At 40.8% G+C, this 19845-nt stretch overlaps 2 protein-coding genes across 2 annotated transcripts in view; both read right to left on the bottom strand.

The window, feature by feature from the left end:
* Positions 1-2629, bottom strand: part of DNAH10 (dynein axonemal heavy chain 10) — a 49941-nt gene extending 47312 nt beyond the window's left edge. Inside the window, exons 1-5 of the mRNA XM_039724668.1 lie at positions 2422-2629; positions 2029-2121; positions 1409-1524; positions 826-985; positions 360-517 (exon numbers count right to left, since the gene is read on the bottom strand). Coding sequence (XP_039580602.1) covers positions 360-517; positions 826-985; positions 1409-1524; positions 2029-2121; positions 2422-2629 — 735 coding nt within the window. The remainder of the gene's footprint in view (positions 1-359; positions 518-825; positions 986-1408; positions 1525-2028; positions 2122-2421) is intronic.
* A 492-nt stretch (positions 2630-3121) lies between these two features.
* On the bottom strand, positions 3122-18901 carry ATP6V0A2 (ATPase H+ transporting V0 subunit a2). The gene is made up of 20 exons (XM_039724660.1): positions 18732-18901; positions 17311-17389; positions 16199-16296; positions 15265-15402; positions 14827-14927; positions 14036-14162; positions 13178-13260; positions 12745-12838; positions 12235-12447; positions 11550-11700; positions 10690-10829; positions 9815-9969; positions 8783-8873; positions 8374-8492; positions 7732-7942; positions 7479-7598; positions 6885-7004; positions 5536-5653; positions 4978-5149; positions 3122-4159 (listed from the first exon to the last, which is right to left on the bottom strand). The coding sequence occupies exons 1-20, from the start codon at positions 18846-18848 to the stop codon at positions 4057-4059; spliced, it is 2550 nt and encodes an 849-aa protein (XP_039580594.1). The 5' UTR covers positions 18849-18901; the 3' UTR covers positions 3122-4056.
* Positions 18902-19845: the final 944 nt, after the last annotated feature.

Genomic DNA, 19845 nt, shown 5'->3' with positions numbered 1-19845 from the left:
TTCTTCTTTTCAAGACACTTTTTTGCAAAAAAATATCGCTATTTTTAAAAAATAAATTACTCAGTGGGGCTTTTAGCATTTTTTTGCTCTTTAGAAGAGAGAAGTTAACAAAAGTCCCTTAGTTTTCCACAGTTGTCCTGTGTGGGTAGGATCTGCAGTGAATTACTTCATATTTTATTTATGTTCTACCTCCCAGAGCCACACAGTTCCTCACTACTTTTGTTCTTCTTTTCAAGAATTAGTAAATGGTCTTCCAACAATCAAACATGAAGAGGAATTAAAAATTAACACAGTTCTTGTGGGGAAATGAAGCAAAGTCTCCCGGAATAAAAGCATCTTGGTGTTACAGGCAACATTACCTGTGGAACCTTTTCCAGTTGTTCCTTCAGAACTCCAGATATTAATTTCTGCCAGGTCATTGCACAACATTTCAGAGACTGAACCACTCCTGGAACTGTGGCAAGAACAGCCACTTCTCTACTTAGATTTACAGTGGGCATCTCCAGTTTAAGATGTTCTATTGGAAGAAAACGCACACAGAATGAACTGTCTTGTTCTGGCAGCATTGGTAATGTGGCACCACTGGAAATGTCTACCCCCTCTCCTACCCTCACTCCAAACTCTTTGAAAGACTTTTCACTGATTTCATCCATTTCTCCACGCTGCCTGGTATGCATCAGGGTGGGAAAAGCACAGCTGGTATCAGCAAAGAGCAGCTTTAATCAAATCTATTTGTTATTCTACATAAATGCTCAGGTGAACCTCGTTCTACTGCCATGTGCTCTAATCACCACAGTGCTGGCAGAGGCAAAACATTCACCTCACCTGGTATGCTCAGCTGAGTTTCACTCCCCGCTGAGTCCTCCACTGACTTTCTAGGCTCAGTCTCGGGTAAATTAATTTCTTCAGAATCTGTGTTTTCACTGTCTGAATCAAAGGAAGTTTTCTCAGTCTGTGGCTGACCATGAGAGATAGCTGGTGAAGACTGCCAGGATTGAAACAGGTGTCACAGATCAGATGGTTCATATTAAAAAAAGCTTACAAGCAATTCACTTAACCATTAGATATTGTTCTTAAATTTAATTTAAGTGTGTCTCCTTCCATTTCACATCCTTAGCATTATTCTCTCTGCTTCAAGTTCTGCAGGGGAATAGCTCCAGCATGCCTTTATGAAAGTCTGTGAGCACAGAAATAGAGGTGTCTGGTGTCACACTCTTAAATGATTCTCAAATGGGGGAAAATGGGGAAACAAAATATCAAATAAGCTTTCACAAATACTTAATTTTGGCATTTGAAGGTCACTTATTAAATATTAATATTTCTTATGCATAATCCATATAATATTGAATAGGCAAATCACTCCTAGATACACTCAAGTTTCCATATATAAAAGCTGTCACTCATTTACCTGTGAGATGGCATTCTTTAGCATCAAGAGAGCATCATCAGTCAGCACGCCAGACTGTATCACTCGAGGAAGAATCTCATTAGCTTCAGTCATGTCTTTAGGTACAGGAACTGTTTCTAAACAGTATACAAAAAAGTAGTATAAGTCTAATTAATTGATACAGAAAGTATAAAATAAGTCTAATTAATTGATACAGAAAGTATAAAGTCATAAATTAAAACTCCAATAAAACACTACTAGGTTTGGTGCAAGTCATGTTCAAAACTAGTGCTGGTTTTAATAGTGCAAATGCATTTTCAGAAAGGGCAGAAAAATACTTCAGCATCATCAGCTGCTTCTAAGTCTTTACAAGCCAGCCTGATAGTTAGAAAATAGTTTTCTATTCAAAAGAACAGTGGGTTGATTTGAACTCTTACTCTACAGACAGAAGAGAAAAATCTTGTACAGAAATGCTGTTAATGACAAAGCAACCCCAGCTCTGGCTCTGAGTACTTTCCTATCCAGTTAAATAAGTTGGATGTGCACTATCCTGAGTTCCCATCTGTATCATATTAACAATGGGAAATGCTGTTTAAGGCAAAACTGAAAATGCTGAGGCTGCAGTTCTTCAGGGCACATACCTTTGGTGTCTCTCAGAAAATACACAGTAGAATTTGACACAAACTCTTTGGGAATTTCATTAAAAGCCACATAGAAACGCTTGCTCGTGCCACCTGCAAGTGCACAAATGCAAAATGGGAGAAAAGCATGATATAACACTGCAGAGGGATGATGCAAATCCCACAAATAGAGGGGACAAAATTCTAGAAATGGGTGGGATAAAAGGGATTCAGAACACAGCCCAAAGGATGGAAAGGCAGGAAAAGGGGTAAAAACAGGGGGAACGGGGCTGCGACTCAGCAGATGGGACGAAGAGAGGTTTGAGGGAGGGGATAAGAGGGAGCCGGGGCCAGGCAGTGCCCAGGGAGAGCTCAGCGGGCCGGGCAGGGGGACCCTCTGCACCCCCTCCTCACCGGCCGGGCCGGGCCGCTCGGCCCGCAGCAGCAGCAGCGCCGCGCCCGCCCCGCTCGCATCCTCGCCGCCGAGGCCGAAGAAGCGCAGCACCAGCCGCGCATCCTCGCCGCGGCTCAGCAGCTCCTCGAAAGGCGCCGGATCGCTCAGACCCAGCAGGGAGAGCGCTCGGTCCCGCAGCCACCGCACCCGCACGTCGTCCAGGCTCATGGCGGCAACCGGCCCGACGCCTCCCGGTGGTCACGGCAACGGTGCGGGGTGGAGCGATGGCTGCTGCCCGCCTTCAGCCCGCTGCGGGAGGCTCCGTACCCGCCTCGGGAGGCGCCTCGAGCGGCCGTGCTCCCGTACAGAGCCCGCCCCGCGCTACCGCCCGTCGCGGGCCCTCCTTCTGAACACCGGCCGCGTCGATTCCCTCAGCGCGGGCGGCCCCTCACGAGCGTTCGTTCCCCTCAGCGCCCGCCGCCCCTCACGAGCGTTCCTTAGTGCCCGCCGCCCCTCACGAGCGCTCGGTTCCCTCAGCGCCCGCCGCCCTCATGAGCGCTCGGTTCCCTCAATGTCCCCCGCCCCTCATGAGCGCTCGGTTCCCTCAGCACGGGCGGCCCCTCACGAGCGCCCGTTCTCCCCGGCCCCGGCCGCCCCTCACGGGACCAGCGGTGCCCGAGGCAGGGAAAAGGGTACGGACAAACACAGGGCGCGCTCGGCACAGCGCAAACGAGGCTTTATTGGGAGTTCGTATGAAACAAGTGCAAAATTTAATTTGTGCTGTTCGTATGGCACAGATGTTAAAATATCATGGCAATATCCCCATTTTCACACTGATACAAAAATAATATAAAACGACCCCTGTCCACCTATGCAGTATAAATTAGGTTCTACACTACCAGGGAGTGCTGTGTGTCCTTAGAGCCAAACAGAAACAGGGATCGAGGCCAATTCTTTATTCCATGTGCAAAAGTTCTTCCTCACTACAGGGGAAAAAAGAGGAGTAAATCCTGCCTTCTTCCATAATGTCAAATATAAATATAAATATCAGTGTGGCTTCCGAAAGCTTAAAGTAGTAACTCTAAGCAGAACCCAGAATGAAGAGATAATATTTCCAGTGCAATTTTAAATATGGCCAAAAAAGAGCACATTGCATTGGTGTGTATAAATTTACACTTCATAATCATCTTGGAATACAGACTGAAAACAGACATTGCTTCTATTGCATTGTTGAATGGTTCCCAAAGTGCACAAGATGCAGCTGGGTTAAGTATGTGATTAGTAATTAATGTTTAATGTAATGAAAAGTCTTTCAGATAACTTAAAACTAACCATTCAAGAAAATAAAGAGACTCAAAAAAATGCCTACATGGGTTTCAGGACAAGCAGTAACAACTTTTTTTTTTCTTTTAAGAATAAAATTAATTTACAACATTAGTTTACCAAGAAAAATGTACATTTCATATCTATATATTTTACAAGATGCTCCAGATCTGCTATGTCTTTCTATGGGAGGTATGTTTTACAGAATTGTGTGGCTGCATTATAAGGCAATCAGTGAAAACCACTTTGTTCCACAAGAAACCATTCATAGGCAAGATCCAATCACAGTTACTTGCAGGAAATTTCAAACATTTCTGCTGACAGCAGCCAAATTATAATGCACCATCTTTATTAAAATGTAAAGAAATGTGCTTAAAAGAGAAAGGCGTAAACTTGTATCCTCCACCGGAATAGAATTTGTTCTGAAATTCCACCCTGAAACGAGACAAAAAACCAGAATCTGTACATGAATCCAAAATTAGTTGTCAAGGGACAGATTGTGCAACCCAAGAAGCTGAGCAAAACCAACTCCACACCTCTCACTTGCTTCCTGTGCAGCTATTTAACCTTCCCATCGCAGTCTTTATTATTTTTATTGTTTAACTCCTGTTTCTCAGGAGACCCACAGGCACTAAACCGTGTTGTAAAGGCTCATTTCTTACTTCTGGCTTACTCATTTGTTTCTCAGTGAGCTGTAGCCAATTGTTTTGCAAACGTGCAATATCATGAGGACAGTCTCATGTACGTAGCTCCACCTCCTGTGTTTTGGACACTATACGCTTTTGTTTAAGTTGTAAATTTCATCAGATTTCAAACTAAACATGCTCTGAATCCACTCCAAAGTGCAGAGCTTGTGATACCAAGACTAAGAAAGGATTAAAGTACTTAAGGGTTGGCAGCCCCACTCATCAATATAAATGTTCTGTTGAACCAAATAAACAGACTGAAACCATATAGTGAGATAACCAGATGGAAATTAAAAATGCATATCCAAGTTACTAATATTCTACATTATGAAAAGCTGCAATACTACAAATGAAATGTATTTATATTTTGTGAATGTGGTTGAAGCTAAAATGCATCATAAGCCAATATAATATTTGAATCCACTGAAAATATTCCAGAGGAACAATCAAATCCAACTAATAAGCCATTCATTTAATATAACTAAATAAGTGTATTTCAGCAGCAATGAGGCTGTTGAATTTTACACTTTTCCTTTTTAATAAAGTTTATAGAAAAAGAGAATGTACCAGTGAAGTCGTATAGCATGGAGAAAAGCAGAAAGCCCCTCCATGACCAGCAGAATAAAAACTGTCAGCACAGCAAAGAATGCCATCACAGGGATTAGCAGCAAGACACCGTACTTCGTATCCACACGCAGACCCACTCTCATCACCATCTGCCACAGAACTTCTGATAACTCTAGTGAAAACCAAAAAGTTGCCATAATTAATGTTGGTAGTGAGTGCCTTCACCCACTGAGCCACTCTGACCTGCTCATGTAACCAAGAGAAGAGAAAAGAGAGCAAACCCCCTCCCCAGAGAACTGCCCCCATCCCCTCAAATGTTTAAAGATACACCTCAGTGTCAAAATCAGACCTACTAAGAGCAAAATTTTACATAAAGTCACGGTTTTAGTTTGGAGGCTTCCATAGATCATGATTAGTTGAAATAGAGATTTTTTTTAATTAATAAAAAGTGTATTTCATACTAGTACCAATAGAACAGGCCAGCCTCCCTCTAACAGCATTAAAAATACAGATGTAGGAAAAACCCCCAAAAAAATCAAAAAACCCACCCCCACTTACGTGCATGAGCAAGACTTAATGCCCAGAGTCTCAGGTATGAGGCTGTGTTAGAGATGCATCCCAGACAGTATTCAATGGTATGAATTGCTTGATTCATAAAAACATCTGAAAAGTTCAGCTAAAAGATAAAAATATATTTGTATCCATTTTAACAACACGGAGAACAAAACAAGAGAGAACAAAAACATTCATCTGCAAATCCTTATTACAAGGAAGAATTCCATTGAAGGGTAATAAATTGATTTTATGTCAAGTAAAAAAATGTGCCATGTACAAGACCCTTATTACAGAGACAACATTAAAAAAACCCCTAGATGTTACAATTTTCCAGTATTACCTTGTTGAGAGACAAAAACAAATGCAATTTATGTTTTCTACAAAGAACATGATCTAACACTTGAAAACTTCAAGTACCATAACCAGCCATGGTTCTAATTCCCATTCTATTAAGGTTCTAGGTTTACAATATCAATTTGCTCATCTTTAAAAGCAGGGGTAATTATCAGCAATGCTACTGACAGAAAGATAACCATATTAATACTAAGATCTAAAGATCTTATTTAAGATCTAAATATAAATACTTGTTACTAATAAAGAGTTTCAAAACTGATATTACTAAAATTTCAACTTACTTCGTCTGAATGTTGTATTTCAACACTTTGTATAATACATTCTGAGTAGATAATTCTTGTATTTTCTATACACAAGAAACAAGAGTCTACTACTCAGTGAGACAAGAACTATACATATTCTGCACATTAGGAAGCTGAAGCAATTCTTTGTCTTTCAATTCACATGGAATCAGTGGAATCTGCCCAGACCTTTAAAAATTTGCCCAAACTAAACAGCAGCAGTGGGTGGGGACTAGGAATGCTGCCCCAACCCCCATTAGCAATAATCCTCATAACAAGATGTAATTTGCAGACACAGAAAGACTTTTGTCCAGCTGAAAAGCCAAGATTAATTAACAGGAAGCCGGGCAGTCACCACCTTGCCTCAAGGTTAAGAATCCATAAAACCAGACAAAACTCAGGGTTTTTATCCCACTCTTCAATATAAGAAAACCTGTACTCCTAGATGCAGTCTTAATTGCAAATAAAACACATTTTCTATTCTCTACTACAGACAGGTTGTAATTTACTGTAACAGTCTGAAAATACCAGAAAATAAAGATAAAATAGCAACAAATAAACTATAAGTAAACTGCATTTGGGCACCAAGGTCTTTGTAAAGGCTCAGATGATTTTCTTCATAATTGCTCAGCATGAAGTGTACAGGTTATGTGTTGACTGCCCACTTCTAATTTGCTTTGAAGAACATAGAAACCAAGGATTAAGTAAAAACATTACCTCCTCTGCATCCCCCTCTCTGTGCCCGCTGTCTGAGTGAGTGACACCTTCTTCAAGATCATGACATGACAGGAGACAAAGCTCCTCTTCACTTTCTTTTCGGATAAGCTTGTAGCCACTCTGCAAAATGGGAATGTATTTTCTCTTCAAGCAGGCTGCCACTGTCATTTTCTAAATTTACTCAGTGTAGTCACAGGCAAAGGCAAAAAGATTTAGAGGAATGAAGTACTATTATGTGCTTCAGTCCAAAAATTTCCAAACTGAGGAGAAACTGGTAAGACAAGGAGTAATGGGTTCAGCTGAATATAGATATACAGAAGAAATTCTTTCCTATGAGGGTGGCGAGGCCCTGGCACAGTTTTCCCAAAGAAGATGTGGCTGCCCCATCCCTGGAAGCGTCCCAGGCCAGGCTGGAGGGGCTTGGAGCAACCTGGGATAGTGGGACGTGTCCCTGCCCACCACAGAGGGTGGAATGAGATGGGTTTTAAGCTCCCTTCCAACCCAACCCATTCTATGAAATACCCATAAGTGCAACAAAAGAGCAGCTGAATTCTCCTGCACTGAGGAAATGTGGGAGTGTCTTTCAGTACTTACCCTGTACATTCTTATGCCTCGGCCTCCACTGTGCAACCAGTATAAATAAAGTGGTTTACCAAGCAGCATTACAGGAACACAAAGAAAAGCAACACTAAGTAAAAACTTCTGCAGAGGAACCTGTTGGGGGGGCGGGAGGAAAATTAGATTAGATCACAAAATCAAAAGAAGGAAAAGCCATCACCTTTTCCTTTAAAGTATTATCTGCATAAGAAACACAGGATTTCCAAAAGCTTGGAAGAGCATTACTCACCTGGCCACTAAAGAAGCTCTTTGTTTCACCATTAGGAAACAGGAACATGTTAATAAATTGTATCAGAATACTGGGGGCAGCTGTGGAGTTCTCTGCAGAGTACGCCAACCATTTAAAGAAGATCATGAACACCAGGTAGCCAAATATGCACAGCATGAATAGAAGTTCAGGAATAAAAACCAAATAAATATTATAGGTCTTCTTGAAATGCCTGGAAGATAGAAATGTGGAAAAAATAAGTTTTACCAACACAGCCCAAATATTATTTCAATAAAACAAAGCACTTTTAAACAGCAAGACTGAGATCACAGTCCACAGCTGATTTCTTTTTATTCAGTGAAATTATATCAGGTAGTTAAGTGGGAAAAAAAACCTGTAAGAGAAACATATTTTCATTCAGCAACAAGTGAAATAAAGTCTTGTATTATTTTGTTTTGGGATTTTTTAGTATAATATTGAACCATCATCTTGCATATATAAAAGGAGACCTCTCTATTACTATCTTTTATTAAGAACAGTTTTCACAATTACTCTTATCCTGTTCTCAGAAAATAATTCATTTCTCTTACAAGATTAACTGTTATCATTCCAGACCTGGCAAAAAAATACAATATTGCTATTATTTTAATTTCTTGTACTTACAAGTGGTTAAACAGGCCCAGTACAACTCCAAATGTCATGTGAGTCACTCCAAAGATCACAGACATTTTCATTTTGAATGAATTTAAAAAAGTGAGACGGTTGCTTGCCAAATTCCATATCTGAAGAAGAAAACACCAAACCAGCATTGATGAACACCATAGCAGGAGGAATAAACCAGTATCCTTCTTCTACTGGGGATTAGAGTTCTACCTCAAATGGAGGTCACAACTGAGTTTTGTAAAAATAGTTCAATGTTTGACTTGTCAGAAGAAAAGGTCTTGTTGAACAGAGAATACAAACAGAAATGTGTAATTTTCTTAGTCAGATTTATCTTACTTATACACATTCCAAAATCTAATGGACAAAGACTGATCATCACAAGCGGACAATTAAAAAGAATGAAACTAACCGGATCAATTCCAAAGGGATAAGCTCCATTGTAGACACCAGAAACATTTGGATCCAGTGCTAAATACCTATTAGCTTCCAGATCCTTATCACTGCAGTGAAAGAAAAACACACTCAGATTGGACACTTTAAACATAATGACAATGTACTTGCAGCTCTGCAGGACACTGCTCCTGCTTTCCTTTACCTAACTCACCCACTGTCACGCTTTTAAAAGAGTGGAAGGGTTTCTAAGCACAAAAGTCCTGACTAATACAAACAATAGCAGAAAAAATCCACCTAGAACCTCACAATCTGGGCTTAATTCACATTCACTGTCTTTCAAAACAAAGTTTATGGATTTTATTCCACATTCCCCTAGAACTCAAAGTTTCATTTTAAAAGTTCACAGTTTGCTTTTGCATAAAATTCACTGTCAAATACTCAAAGAATAATTGCCACCTTTTTTCTGTTTTGCATTTGGGGAAGTTTCTACTTTATTTTCATACAGTATTTCCAGCACACATAGCCGGTTCAAATTTTAGCCAGTGGTCTTGACTCTTTGAAGCCACATCCTGTTTTGTAAGGCACCATGAGATGCAAGTGTGAACATTCAAATACCAAAGGGTCATGACACCTCAAATTAGTGAGGTTATCCCACTCTGAGAAAAAGTAGATTTGGCAATTCACACAGACTATTTTTTTTCTTTTTTCTTTTTTTTTTTTTACTATCAAGAAAAGCTGTGCAGAGACTAGTGATTGCCAGGTAATTAATTCACTTCATTAATAGGTAATTTCTTTTAGTAGAGGCAAGTGCCACTCAGCTATTCATTCCAGAAGCATGACCTAGGGCAAGTAAGTCCAAAACTAGACTTGTGTTTTCTATTCCTCTGAATATCTTTATATAGACATACACACACATCTAGAAAATAAAACCTAAAACATCAATGTAAAGATAAACCATAGCAGGATAGTTAAAACATGTGAACAAAAGGGTTAAACTGCTGCAGGAAACACATCTCTGTTTTAATGGTATAGCAAACATGCTGCTCACCTCCAAACCTTCTCATACATTGCTGAAACATTCCATCCAGATCCAAATATATTTATTGACTTTGAAAAGCAGTCATTATAGATCAATCCAGTGTATATAGAAAACAGCCCCATTAACAATATCACGTACCGGCCTTCAAATAACATTTTCATTATCTGTCAGTATTGGGGAAAAAAGAAAAAATAGAGAATATCTGTTTGTGAGCAAAGGTTACCTAGACATGTCTAAGAGAAACACATTTTGGACAAATAGACTTCTAAAAATTTATTTGTGAACAGTCATTAAGGAATATGAGCTCCCATGACACACACTGAGACCTTTACCACCAGCATCTTTACATTAAGGAAGGGTCTTTTAAAGCCATTTCCTTCCTACTTTACAAGAAATTACACATTTGAAGGCATTCTTAATTAAACATAATTCTAATGAGAGATGCAGGTGTTCCTGCATTCCAACCCATGTGATTAAAAAATTTAAGTGAAGTTTAATAAATTTCAAACTGCAACTCTTTTGATAAACCATAAAAAGTGGAATCTGAAAAATTATTTTCTCCTCACACTGTCACTGTAATGACATTCTGTAAAACCCATCACTGAGTAGCCCTGGTAGAAGTAAAGACAAGCTTCAGAGCATCAATTTGTTCTAAGATTTCATTACAACTTGATTATTATTTTGATTATCTTTCAAGGAAAGTGAATAGTTTAAAATATTACATCAATCTCATAGAATATGTGGGTCTTTTAACACAGAAAATTCTAAAAGAATGGAAAAAAGCCTAAATAAGCACCCATTCAAAAAAGCAGTACTTTTCAGAAAAAGTCCCTATTCAAATGATCTGGCTGGATAGGAAGTAAATAATTTGTAATTCCTTTTACCTCATCTTGTGCTCTTTTTAACCTAGGGTGGTTTTCATACAGTATTGTCAGGAGTGCAAATATGAACATGAGCAGCCCGTGCCCGAAGTCTCCAAACATAACCGCGAACAAGAAGGGGAAAGTGATGATGGTATAGAGAGCTGCAAGGGCAACAGAGCACATTTCAGGCACAGCACACACCATGTCCTGCCTGCACTATCCCCATGCAATCCCATACTTAAAGCTCTCAAAGTTCTTAAGTTTGAAAGACATTTCATCCCCTACTCATAGACCTTTCCCCCACACTGTAATTTTAACTCAGTTTAAAGCTTGTTTATTGTGTAGCAATGACAACTTCACAGTTGAGCAGTAGCTGGCAATTCTGAGGATAATAATACAAGCCCAGAAAATAAAACACAACCAAACAGCTCTTCCTCTGTGGGTATTTCAGGTCTATACTATAAGGTACATTCTCCTGTGCAGAATGACCCAGCCAACACAGCGACAAGTATAAAGTGGGCTAAATAACAAGCTGAATTTTTCAAGTGATCAGCTCCACACTTCACTAAGATCAATTACCATTACCAGTTTTCTTTGTTTTTTCCCCTAAATTATCTTCCTTCCAAAGTAAAGCATACAGACGAAAAATTATACAACTATTACCACTACCTTTCATGCTAAAATAATTCAGCAAAACCCAATCCCATTCTGCTGCTTGGAGCACAGTCTGTGCTTTTGATGAGCTACTGAAATTTTAAAACAGCTATTAACAAGCAGTATGCTTGTCACCATTTGGCCTTTGCCAGTGTCCAATTCAGCAAGGTACCAAGGCAAGCAGCAATGCCAGCACAGCTCAGAGCTCAGCTTTCAGAAGGACCAACCTGGATTAACTTCCCCGTAGCTTCCAACTCCATAAGCATCAACGATGCTCTGGAACCCTGAGGTGAATTTATTGGTACGAATCAAAGTCGGAGGAGGCTGTGTTGTTGGGATGGTGTTCATGAATGAGGAAATTGTAGCTCCACTCTTCCTCTAATAACAGAGATAAGATATATTTGTGTAAGATCTCTGTTAATCTAATCAAAGTGAAAGCGTCTGCTCTATCAGCAAGTTTCACTGATCCAAAAATACCATTAAATTATGCCCCAAGTTTAACATTTATCCCTTTGTACCCCCTCTAAAAACTATACACAGTGTTCTAATTCTTACTTCATATCAAGTATCAGATGAGACTTATCAATCACAATATTAGAAAATAAAGATTTGTTATTACAATTTCCTCTCATAAAACAAAACAAATGCAAGGGAACTGGCATCTTTTGCATGACTGCAAATAACACCGTGGGCCCAGCTGGACTCAGGTCCAATACAGAAGTTATTCAAGAAAAAAAACCACTACACACAACACTAAATAAAGGCTCTGCTTATAAAAAAATTGTTTTATACAGAGACCCAGATCTGTCTGTGCCTACTTTTAGTCTATTGTTAATAATTCTTTTCTTTCCTTACGTGCATACTTAGTTCAAGATCAAAGCTTTAACATCAGCAAGCATTCAGGTGACTTACTGAGCCTTCCTCCAATGCATGGCGCAAGTTCTGGAGATCAGCCACTGGACACCAAACCTCAGCAATTAAACATTTATTTGTGACATCAAAACTGCACAGGTTGAGGACGTGGTAAATGGCTTTCATCTTCTTCACTTGGATAACCCAAGTATAGATGGATTCCGAGGCTTTATACAAGACCTGGCGCAAGTATTCCTCAGTTTTATTCAGCACCTTTGTTTGAGAAAAAAGCAAAGATCTCACTGAGAATGTGAGAGGGGTTGTGCTGATCACAGCAAGAGCACCAGTGCTGGGCCATGTTTTTAGGAGGGCAAGCAAACCTCTGCTGAAAACAGAAGGCAATGCCAAGTGCTGTGAGGATATGTGCAACATGAGACCGGGGACACAACTTACTGTCCCATCAGCTCCAAAGCTGCATGTATGTTAGAAATTACATTTAACACTCTGACACATTAAATTACTTCCCACAGTGCAACAGCTCCAGCAAGAGGAAATCTGTTCTTTACTCACAGTTTCAAGATCCTGAATACGAACGTTGAGTCCTTCGACCACGGCCTGGCGCTCCTCGGTGGTGTCGGGGTAGGGGTACACGTGACAGCGATAGCTGCAGGAGCACAGGGCTGTGTCAATGACCAAACTCCACCAAAACACACCACCCAGCCCCCTGCCAGATCTGCAACACACCACTTCATAACCATGCAACAGATTCAACTCAGAGGCAGCATGTTGCCTGCACTTGGTAAAGACTGCAAGTGAAATGATTCATGTATTTATTTGTACACTATGTAAATTACAGAGCTGGGTGCAATAAGGGGAGGAACAAATTTAACACAAAAATCTTGTGTAAAAATCAACACTTTTCAAAAAGGGGGGGCAGGGGAAAAACCAACCAGAAAATACCCCAGGTATAAAGGAATGTACCTATATTAGATTTAATTCTTACCAGTCACAAATCTTCTTAACTTTCTGACCAATTTGTTCACCCCAATAGGACACTAAAAAAACAGCCCACTTTGTGGTTTCACCCTAAAAAAACATAAAAAGTAAAGCTGATGAATTGTGTTTTAACCAGCAATTCCTCTGTGACATAATAATAGAGCTAAATAACAAAGCTGAACAACTAGAAAAAGCTGTGTTAATACAATTAATTTTCCATCTGTTTAACGAAGATCAAACAATAAAATTCAACTATGACAGTATCACTTTCTTTGTTTTTAATATTAGAGAAAACCAGAAAAAAGTTTCCAGGGAAAATCAATGAGACATTATATTTTACTATATCAGAATTCTTAGTAAGAAAAGAGTATTTTAAAAAGGCAATAAATTAGAATTCAAGCAAAAAAAATAAAAGGTGATCAATTAGGATGCTGTAATTGATTTACAAAAATCAACTTTTTAAGTTCACAGGAAAAACTTCACAGAAAACTAGCTATACTTGATTCTTTCTTAGCTATTGAATGAACAAGTGGAATGGCTATTAAAAGGCAATGCACTGTACAGACCTAGTTAATAAATATCCAAGTAGCCATTTCTGCCACGTATGTGACCAAGGTGGCCAGTCATAAAGTCACCACTATTCCACAATAGTTCTGTACTCCTCAAGCTAACCATGACAAATTAATTCCCACTTCTACAACCTTGAATTTTAAAATAATACAAATTCTAATACTTCTAAACAGTTTTTCCTCCAAGGACACTAGGAAATCATTTCCATTTACTTCAGACAGACGTGAACAACAATTCTTCCAAATCATATGAGAAGTACAAATGAAATAAACTGATCATTACAATGTTTACTCACTGTATCTGGATCTTCCAGAGCCTTATCCAACTCTGCATAGGTAAGAAAGGGATAGCCTTTACAGACTCTCCACAGCATTTTTTCAAATGCTTCAATCTTTGCTACGTGAACTAACCCAGATATGAATCTAGGAAAAGGAAAATTTTGAAATGTAAGATAAAATGTACAAGAAAAAAACTTGGAAATTCAGAGTGCATCACCACAATAATTTTGTACCTGCCAAGGCTAGGGAAGGAAGCATCATCCTGAACAGGAAGTAACTGGTATACAAAATACCAGCTGGTATATAAAATTTTTTATTTGCAAAATAAACAGGCTACAGCCCTGGGCACACAACTAGAATTACTCCTAACTGGTTATTTCTGTGATAGCAAGATTATTTCTTTTTTCTTGGAATATATCCTCTCATAACAACACCACAGACAGCAGTATCCATTCACCATTTCAAAGGCAACACAATGAATGTTACATTTACACTGCCAGGTGATTAAAACACTGTGTGTTTATCACAGAAAAAGACTTTAAACAATAGAAGGAAGTATTGATTTAGAGATTTTCCTCTGCACACGTCCTTGGTTTGATGGAAGCTTTGTGACAGCTTTTTTGGATGCTGTCCTGCTTATCTCTTCAAATAATCTGGGTTTGTTATAAAGGTACATTGGGTCCAGGCTCTTGTCCTGTCTAAAACTGTTTGGCACACCTGAAATCACTACAGGCCATGTTTTAAGAGAACAACCCCTTCTTTACAGCCCCTCATCAGGCACTTCTGGAACAGCAGGTGCCATACCCACCCCAGCGAGGCACTCAGTCTGTGCGTGCGGCTGTAATCCACCAACGGCTCGTTTTCCACAGAAGGAAACTCTTCAAAATTTCCATGCAAATGGGATTCATACTAGGAAATAAAAAGAAAGAACATTCATTGCTTCCAGGGAAAAAAACCCTCTCGTTTTCCGTTATTATTCTAAGAAAGAAAAGGTAATTAGGTTAATGGTTTAATTAAAAATATAAAACTCGTTTCTGTGTTCGATTCAGACAACAGAGAGATCCTGGATCTCAAGTGCACTGCTCGTAACAATTATAGTCAGTGCTGCAAAATTACAGTGCAAATTTCTTAGCACAATTTATGCACCAAAATAACACAATTACACCTTCATTTTCAATCAATTCTACAGTGAAAATCATAACAAGGCCACACAACAACAATCCCTGTCAAACGCCCCAATCAATACCTCAGGTGTTCTCCTGACAAAATTCTGTGTGATCTGTAACAGGTACTTGTATTCTGTCAGTTCAAGCAGGTTTTTCCTCAATTTTTCTTTGTTTTTAGTTACTTCCCTCAATTCTGTCTCCAGCTTCTGCAGCTGTTCCTAAGACAGAGTAAAGAAAAGACACAGAATCAGTTACAGGATTTTGGAAAACAGAGCAGGATTCATTGTCAACACATAATAATTTCACAGTGACAGGAGTTTCCCATTTCTTAATTAACTAAAGCTTCAGAGGTTTTATCCTAAAGTCTGCCACACATGGCTTTGTATTGAGTACACTTGATCCTCCACTGGCATCTGTTCAGCATGCTGCTCTGCCCCTAATTTGTGTCAAAATAATGCAGACCTGGAATTAGAACTGCAGGTAGCAGAGGGTGGAAGATACCCATTTATTCTTTTAACATAATTACAACAAAACAGAACGTTATTCAAAATTAGATCTGGGTTTTACAAGCTTCCATATTGAACCCAATACCAGAAAAAGCATTCAGAGACAACAGTGCCATGTTTTCTTGTGTGACCAGCACCTGCAGAGCCTTGGGCAAGTAAAATTCACACAAACCTGGAAATTCTGGATGCACAAAGAGCCTTAGGTAAGCACCAAAGCAATAAATGAGGCTGAGGGATCTCATCTACAGACAATCTGCCTGGAACAGTGTGATGTACCAAACAGATGAGTGTACATTCCCTGAGTTTGCTTTGACCCTTTCACAGGAATTTTGTGTAAATACCAAAACCTCACTGGCTTTGAAGTCACACTGGCAGCAAGGAATCAGAAGAAAGGAAAACAAATGCTTCTTGCCCCCTCTGCCACACCCCAATAACTTAAATTATAAGTAGTAAGTCATTAAACTTGAAATTAAGTTCCAAGACTTAGGCATCTGTTTAGTGGAGTTACCTGGATTTCTAAAATGTGTTTCAGCAAGGGGGCAGGAGGAGCAACATCTCCTTCAGGAAGTGGAATATCTGCTTTTTTAATTTCTTGTACTAAATACCCTGGAGTGAGAAGAAAAACAGCATCAGAAAGGAACCTGCATTGCCTACACTTCCTAGAGTGCTGCAGAGTTGACCTTCAGCTGCTCTTGATGGTGCTAATCACACTGCAGCATCAAGCCCTGGCTATTTTATTCATTCATTTTAGCAACAATGCACACACAAAAGTCTTCAAAATTAAGAACTTAAAGAGTGGATGGGGATAAAACACACAAACTATTGCTGTTCTTGGAAGTCTGCAGAAGCAAGCAAACTTCAGAGGCTTCTCTTTCCCAACAAGTACTCTCTAAGAAGCTTTTACCATTTCACAGAACCCCTTTGTTGCTGCACAGTGCCACTTTCTGCTAATGGTGCAATTGTGTCACTTTCTGCCAGAAACAGACGTGCTGCTCACTGACCCATGTTTGGAGTAAAAAGTGTTCAAACAAAGCAGCTTAAGCAACCTTGACAACAAATGCAACTCACACTGGGCAGGGGGACTGCCTCAAGAGCTGCTGGCATGACCAGCACGTGCCTCTGATGAGAGATTCCAGTCAAAGGAATCCTTCAACTGCAACTTTTCCTCAAGATACACTGAAGACATCTGCAGCTTGGCTGTAATGCTCTGCACACCCTCCTCTATTCATTAACTACCATGAGAACACAATTATTATTAACTGGTGAGAACACTATGTTATTATTAATACTCAGAGGTATTTTTAAGGGTGCCTGGAAAATCAACAGCATCGAGTTACACAAAATGAACAGGGAATATCTTACAGTCAAGGAAATATCCACAGTAAAGCTTCACTTTCCCTAGCAGAGTTTTAAGTAGTAAACACTGAAACAGCCTCATCTATTTATCAGCAACACATTAGCAACTGTTCTTCACCTCTGAGCTTAAAAAACCCCCAAATCTATATTTAGTGTAAGCAAATTTCACAGCTTACAAAACATGGGAGTGTTAAAAAAACCTTCACAGCAGTGCCACTGGTAATGCCACAGATGAGAAACAGCAGACATGAAAATAAAGCTCACCAAGTATTCTTTCCATTTCTTCACATTTCTTCACTTCATTCACGTATTTTCTCTGAAACACACTCACATTTGGGTTAAGCTGAAGGAGAAGGATAAAATGCTTAATAGGGGTTTGAAATAGTAACCTCCCCTAGAAAACCACAGCTGTTCCTGCAACTTCCTGGAGACAATTTGCATGAGCTCTGTGCTTGTCAGCTGAGAAAGCACTAAATCCTAAAAAGATTACTAAGTCTTCAAATAGCAAAGTTGGTTTTATTAAAGCAGAATTATCCATGCCATTGGCTAGTTTTAATCAAACAACAAAATAACAGTCTACTGGAGCAACCACTCCTAATCTTGTTTCAACAGCTGTAAAATATTGCTTAATGACTTCAAATTATCAAACCATTTGACAAATTTTCTGTGATGCATTTCCACAGTCTATATGAAACACTAAGTTTTACATACATCCCTATAATATGAACATGCAATATCTCTGACTACTTATCCAGGTTATTAAATCAGAACCACTAATTCATTATTTCTACAATAAATGGTGTATCAGGTAACTAGAATGACATCAAAGTGTTAAACATACACTCGTGTAATCATTCTTACAGATCTGCCTCCTCCTCCCTGCCATATTTACTAACTAGATGTTTATTTAAGTCTTCCCAGCTTTCCCTGCAATGACTTTACAAGCTACATTTCTAATGTATATTTGGAAGACATTCCAAAGTCTCAGTCAGCATGCAAAGATCATATAATTATGATGAGGCAATGCAGAGACGTGGCTAATTATTGCCCAACCCAACTTTATGTTAGGCAGGAGTTTCCCCCACGATGAGGTGCCCCTCCAGGAACAGGAATCTGTTATCAATAAACCTATTGATAATAATAAATAGATAATAATAAACCAATAATAAATAATAATAAATAATAATAAGCCAATGAAAGAGCAGCTGTCTGTCAGTGGGTGGATGGAGCCATAGGCTGCGCACACACGCTCAGGATGAAGGCGCTGAGGCTGCAGGTGGGTCAGGGGCTCTCCCATGGGATCTCGCTGCAAATGACCCCAATTTAAGGTGCTGCTGTGAGAAAGGTGGGATCCATCCATCCTAAAGCATTCCCCCCGAGAGTGCCGGGGCTCCACACTGACTTCCATCAGTCATCCCACCTCTCTCTGTGGCCCTGCCCTGCCAGGAGGTTGGACTGGATGATCTCCAGAGATCCCTTCCAACCCTAACAATTCTGTCATCCTGCTTCCAGGCGAATTCCACACAGGGACGGGCCGTACACCTGCCTGTCGGAGTCGGGCAAAGACGGCAATAAAAGCAGTTTCCACCGCCCCATCGGGGCCAAGCCCGCACCTTCCCTCAGGCCGGGCCCCTCAGGGCTCCCGCAGCCCCCGCGCCGCCCCACAGGGCCCCGGCGGTACTCACGTCTCGGAACTCGGCCAGGCCGCGCTCGCCCACCTCGCTGAGGCACTCGTAGGCCGAGCCGCTCTGCAGGAAGAGCTGCGCCAGGCACACGGGCTCGCCGCGGAACAGCGCGCCCATGGCGGCGGCGCGGCCCGGGGCTCAGCGCGGCCAGGGGGCGGCCATGGCGGGGCGGACGGCCGCTCCAGCGGAACCGGCGGCGGCGCGGGGCGGGCTCGGGCACCGCCGGCCGGGGGACCGGGAAGGGCAGGCGGCGTGCTGGGCGCCGCTGAGGGGGAAATGCAGGAATGGGAGCGTCGTGGAATCACTGAAAATGCTGAGCCGGAAGGGATCTTCCAGCCCAAACCCTGGCCCTGCACAGCAGCATTCCCGCAGAGCCACACCGTGTGGGCTTGGAATGGATCTTAATTAACATCACCCGGTGCCAGCCCTTCCTGCCGTGGGCAGGGGCACCTCGCAGCACAGCAGGTTGCTCCACTTTGAGCACTGCCAGGCTTGGGGCATCCACAGCCTCACTGGGCAACTTGTTCCAGTGTCTCACCAGCCCCACAGTAAACATTTTCTTCCTAATAGCTAACCTCAATTTCCCTTTTTTCAATTGGTACCCATTACTCCTTGTTCTGTCCTATAGTTCTTGATGAAGAGTCTCTTTCTGGAGCCCTCCACATACTGGAAGATTGCTGTGAGGTCTCCACACAACCTTTTCTTCAGGCTGAACATGTAGCCTGTCTTTATAGCAGAACTGCTCCAGTCCTCAACTTCGTGCCCATCCAAACCACAAGAAAATCCCAAATGTTGCATTTCATCAGCTAAGGACAAAGAGTAGATGTTTTCTGTGCCCTGTACACAGACACAGCAAGTTGCCAATGCAAAGAATTAATTGGAAAATAGAATTTCAGATTAAAACATGAAAATAGCTGAAGGGCTACGACTTCTCAGAAGCGTGAGAAGTCTGCCCACTGCTCCAAAAATAGATGGGCACAAGGGGTTTATTGTCAAGAGATTTAGGAGAAGGGAACTGGCTTGAGAGGACAATGCTCCATCCATGAGGACAATCCCAAACCCACTGCAGCCTCTGGGCTGGACTCTGCACTTTGCTACTGCAAACACAGAGTCT

Source organism: Passer montanus, unplaced genomic scaffold (assembly GCF_014805655.1).
Source record: "Passer montanus isolate IOZ18808 unplaced genomic scaffold, ASM1480565v1 scaffold53, whole genome shotgun sequence".
Classification (NCBI taxonomy): Eukaryota; Metazoa; Chordata; class Aves; order Passeriformes; family Passeridae; genus Passer; species Passer montanus.
The sequence above is the reverse complement of the archived record's forward strand: the minus strand, read 5'-3'. Positions and strand labels throughout refer to the sequence as shown.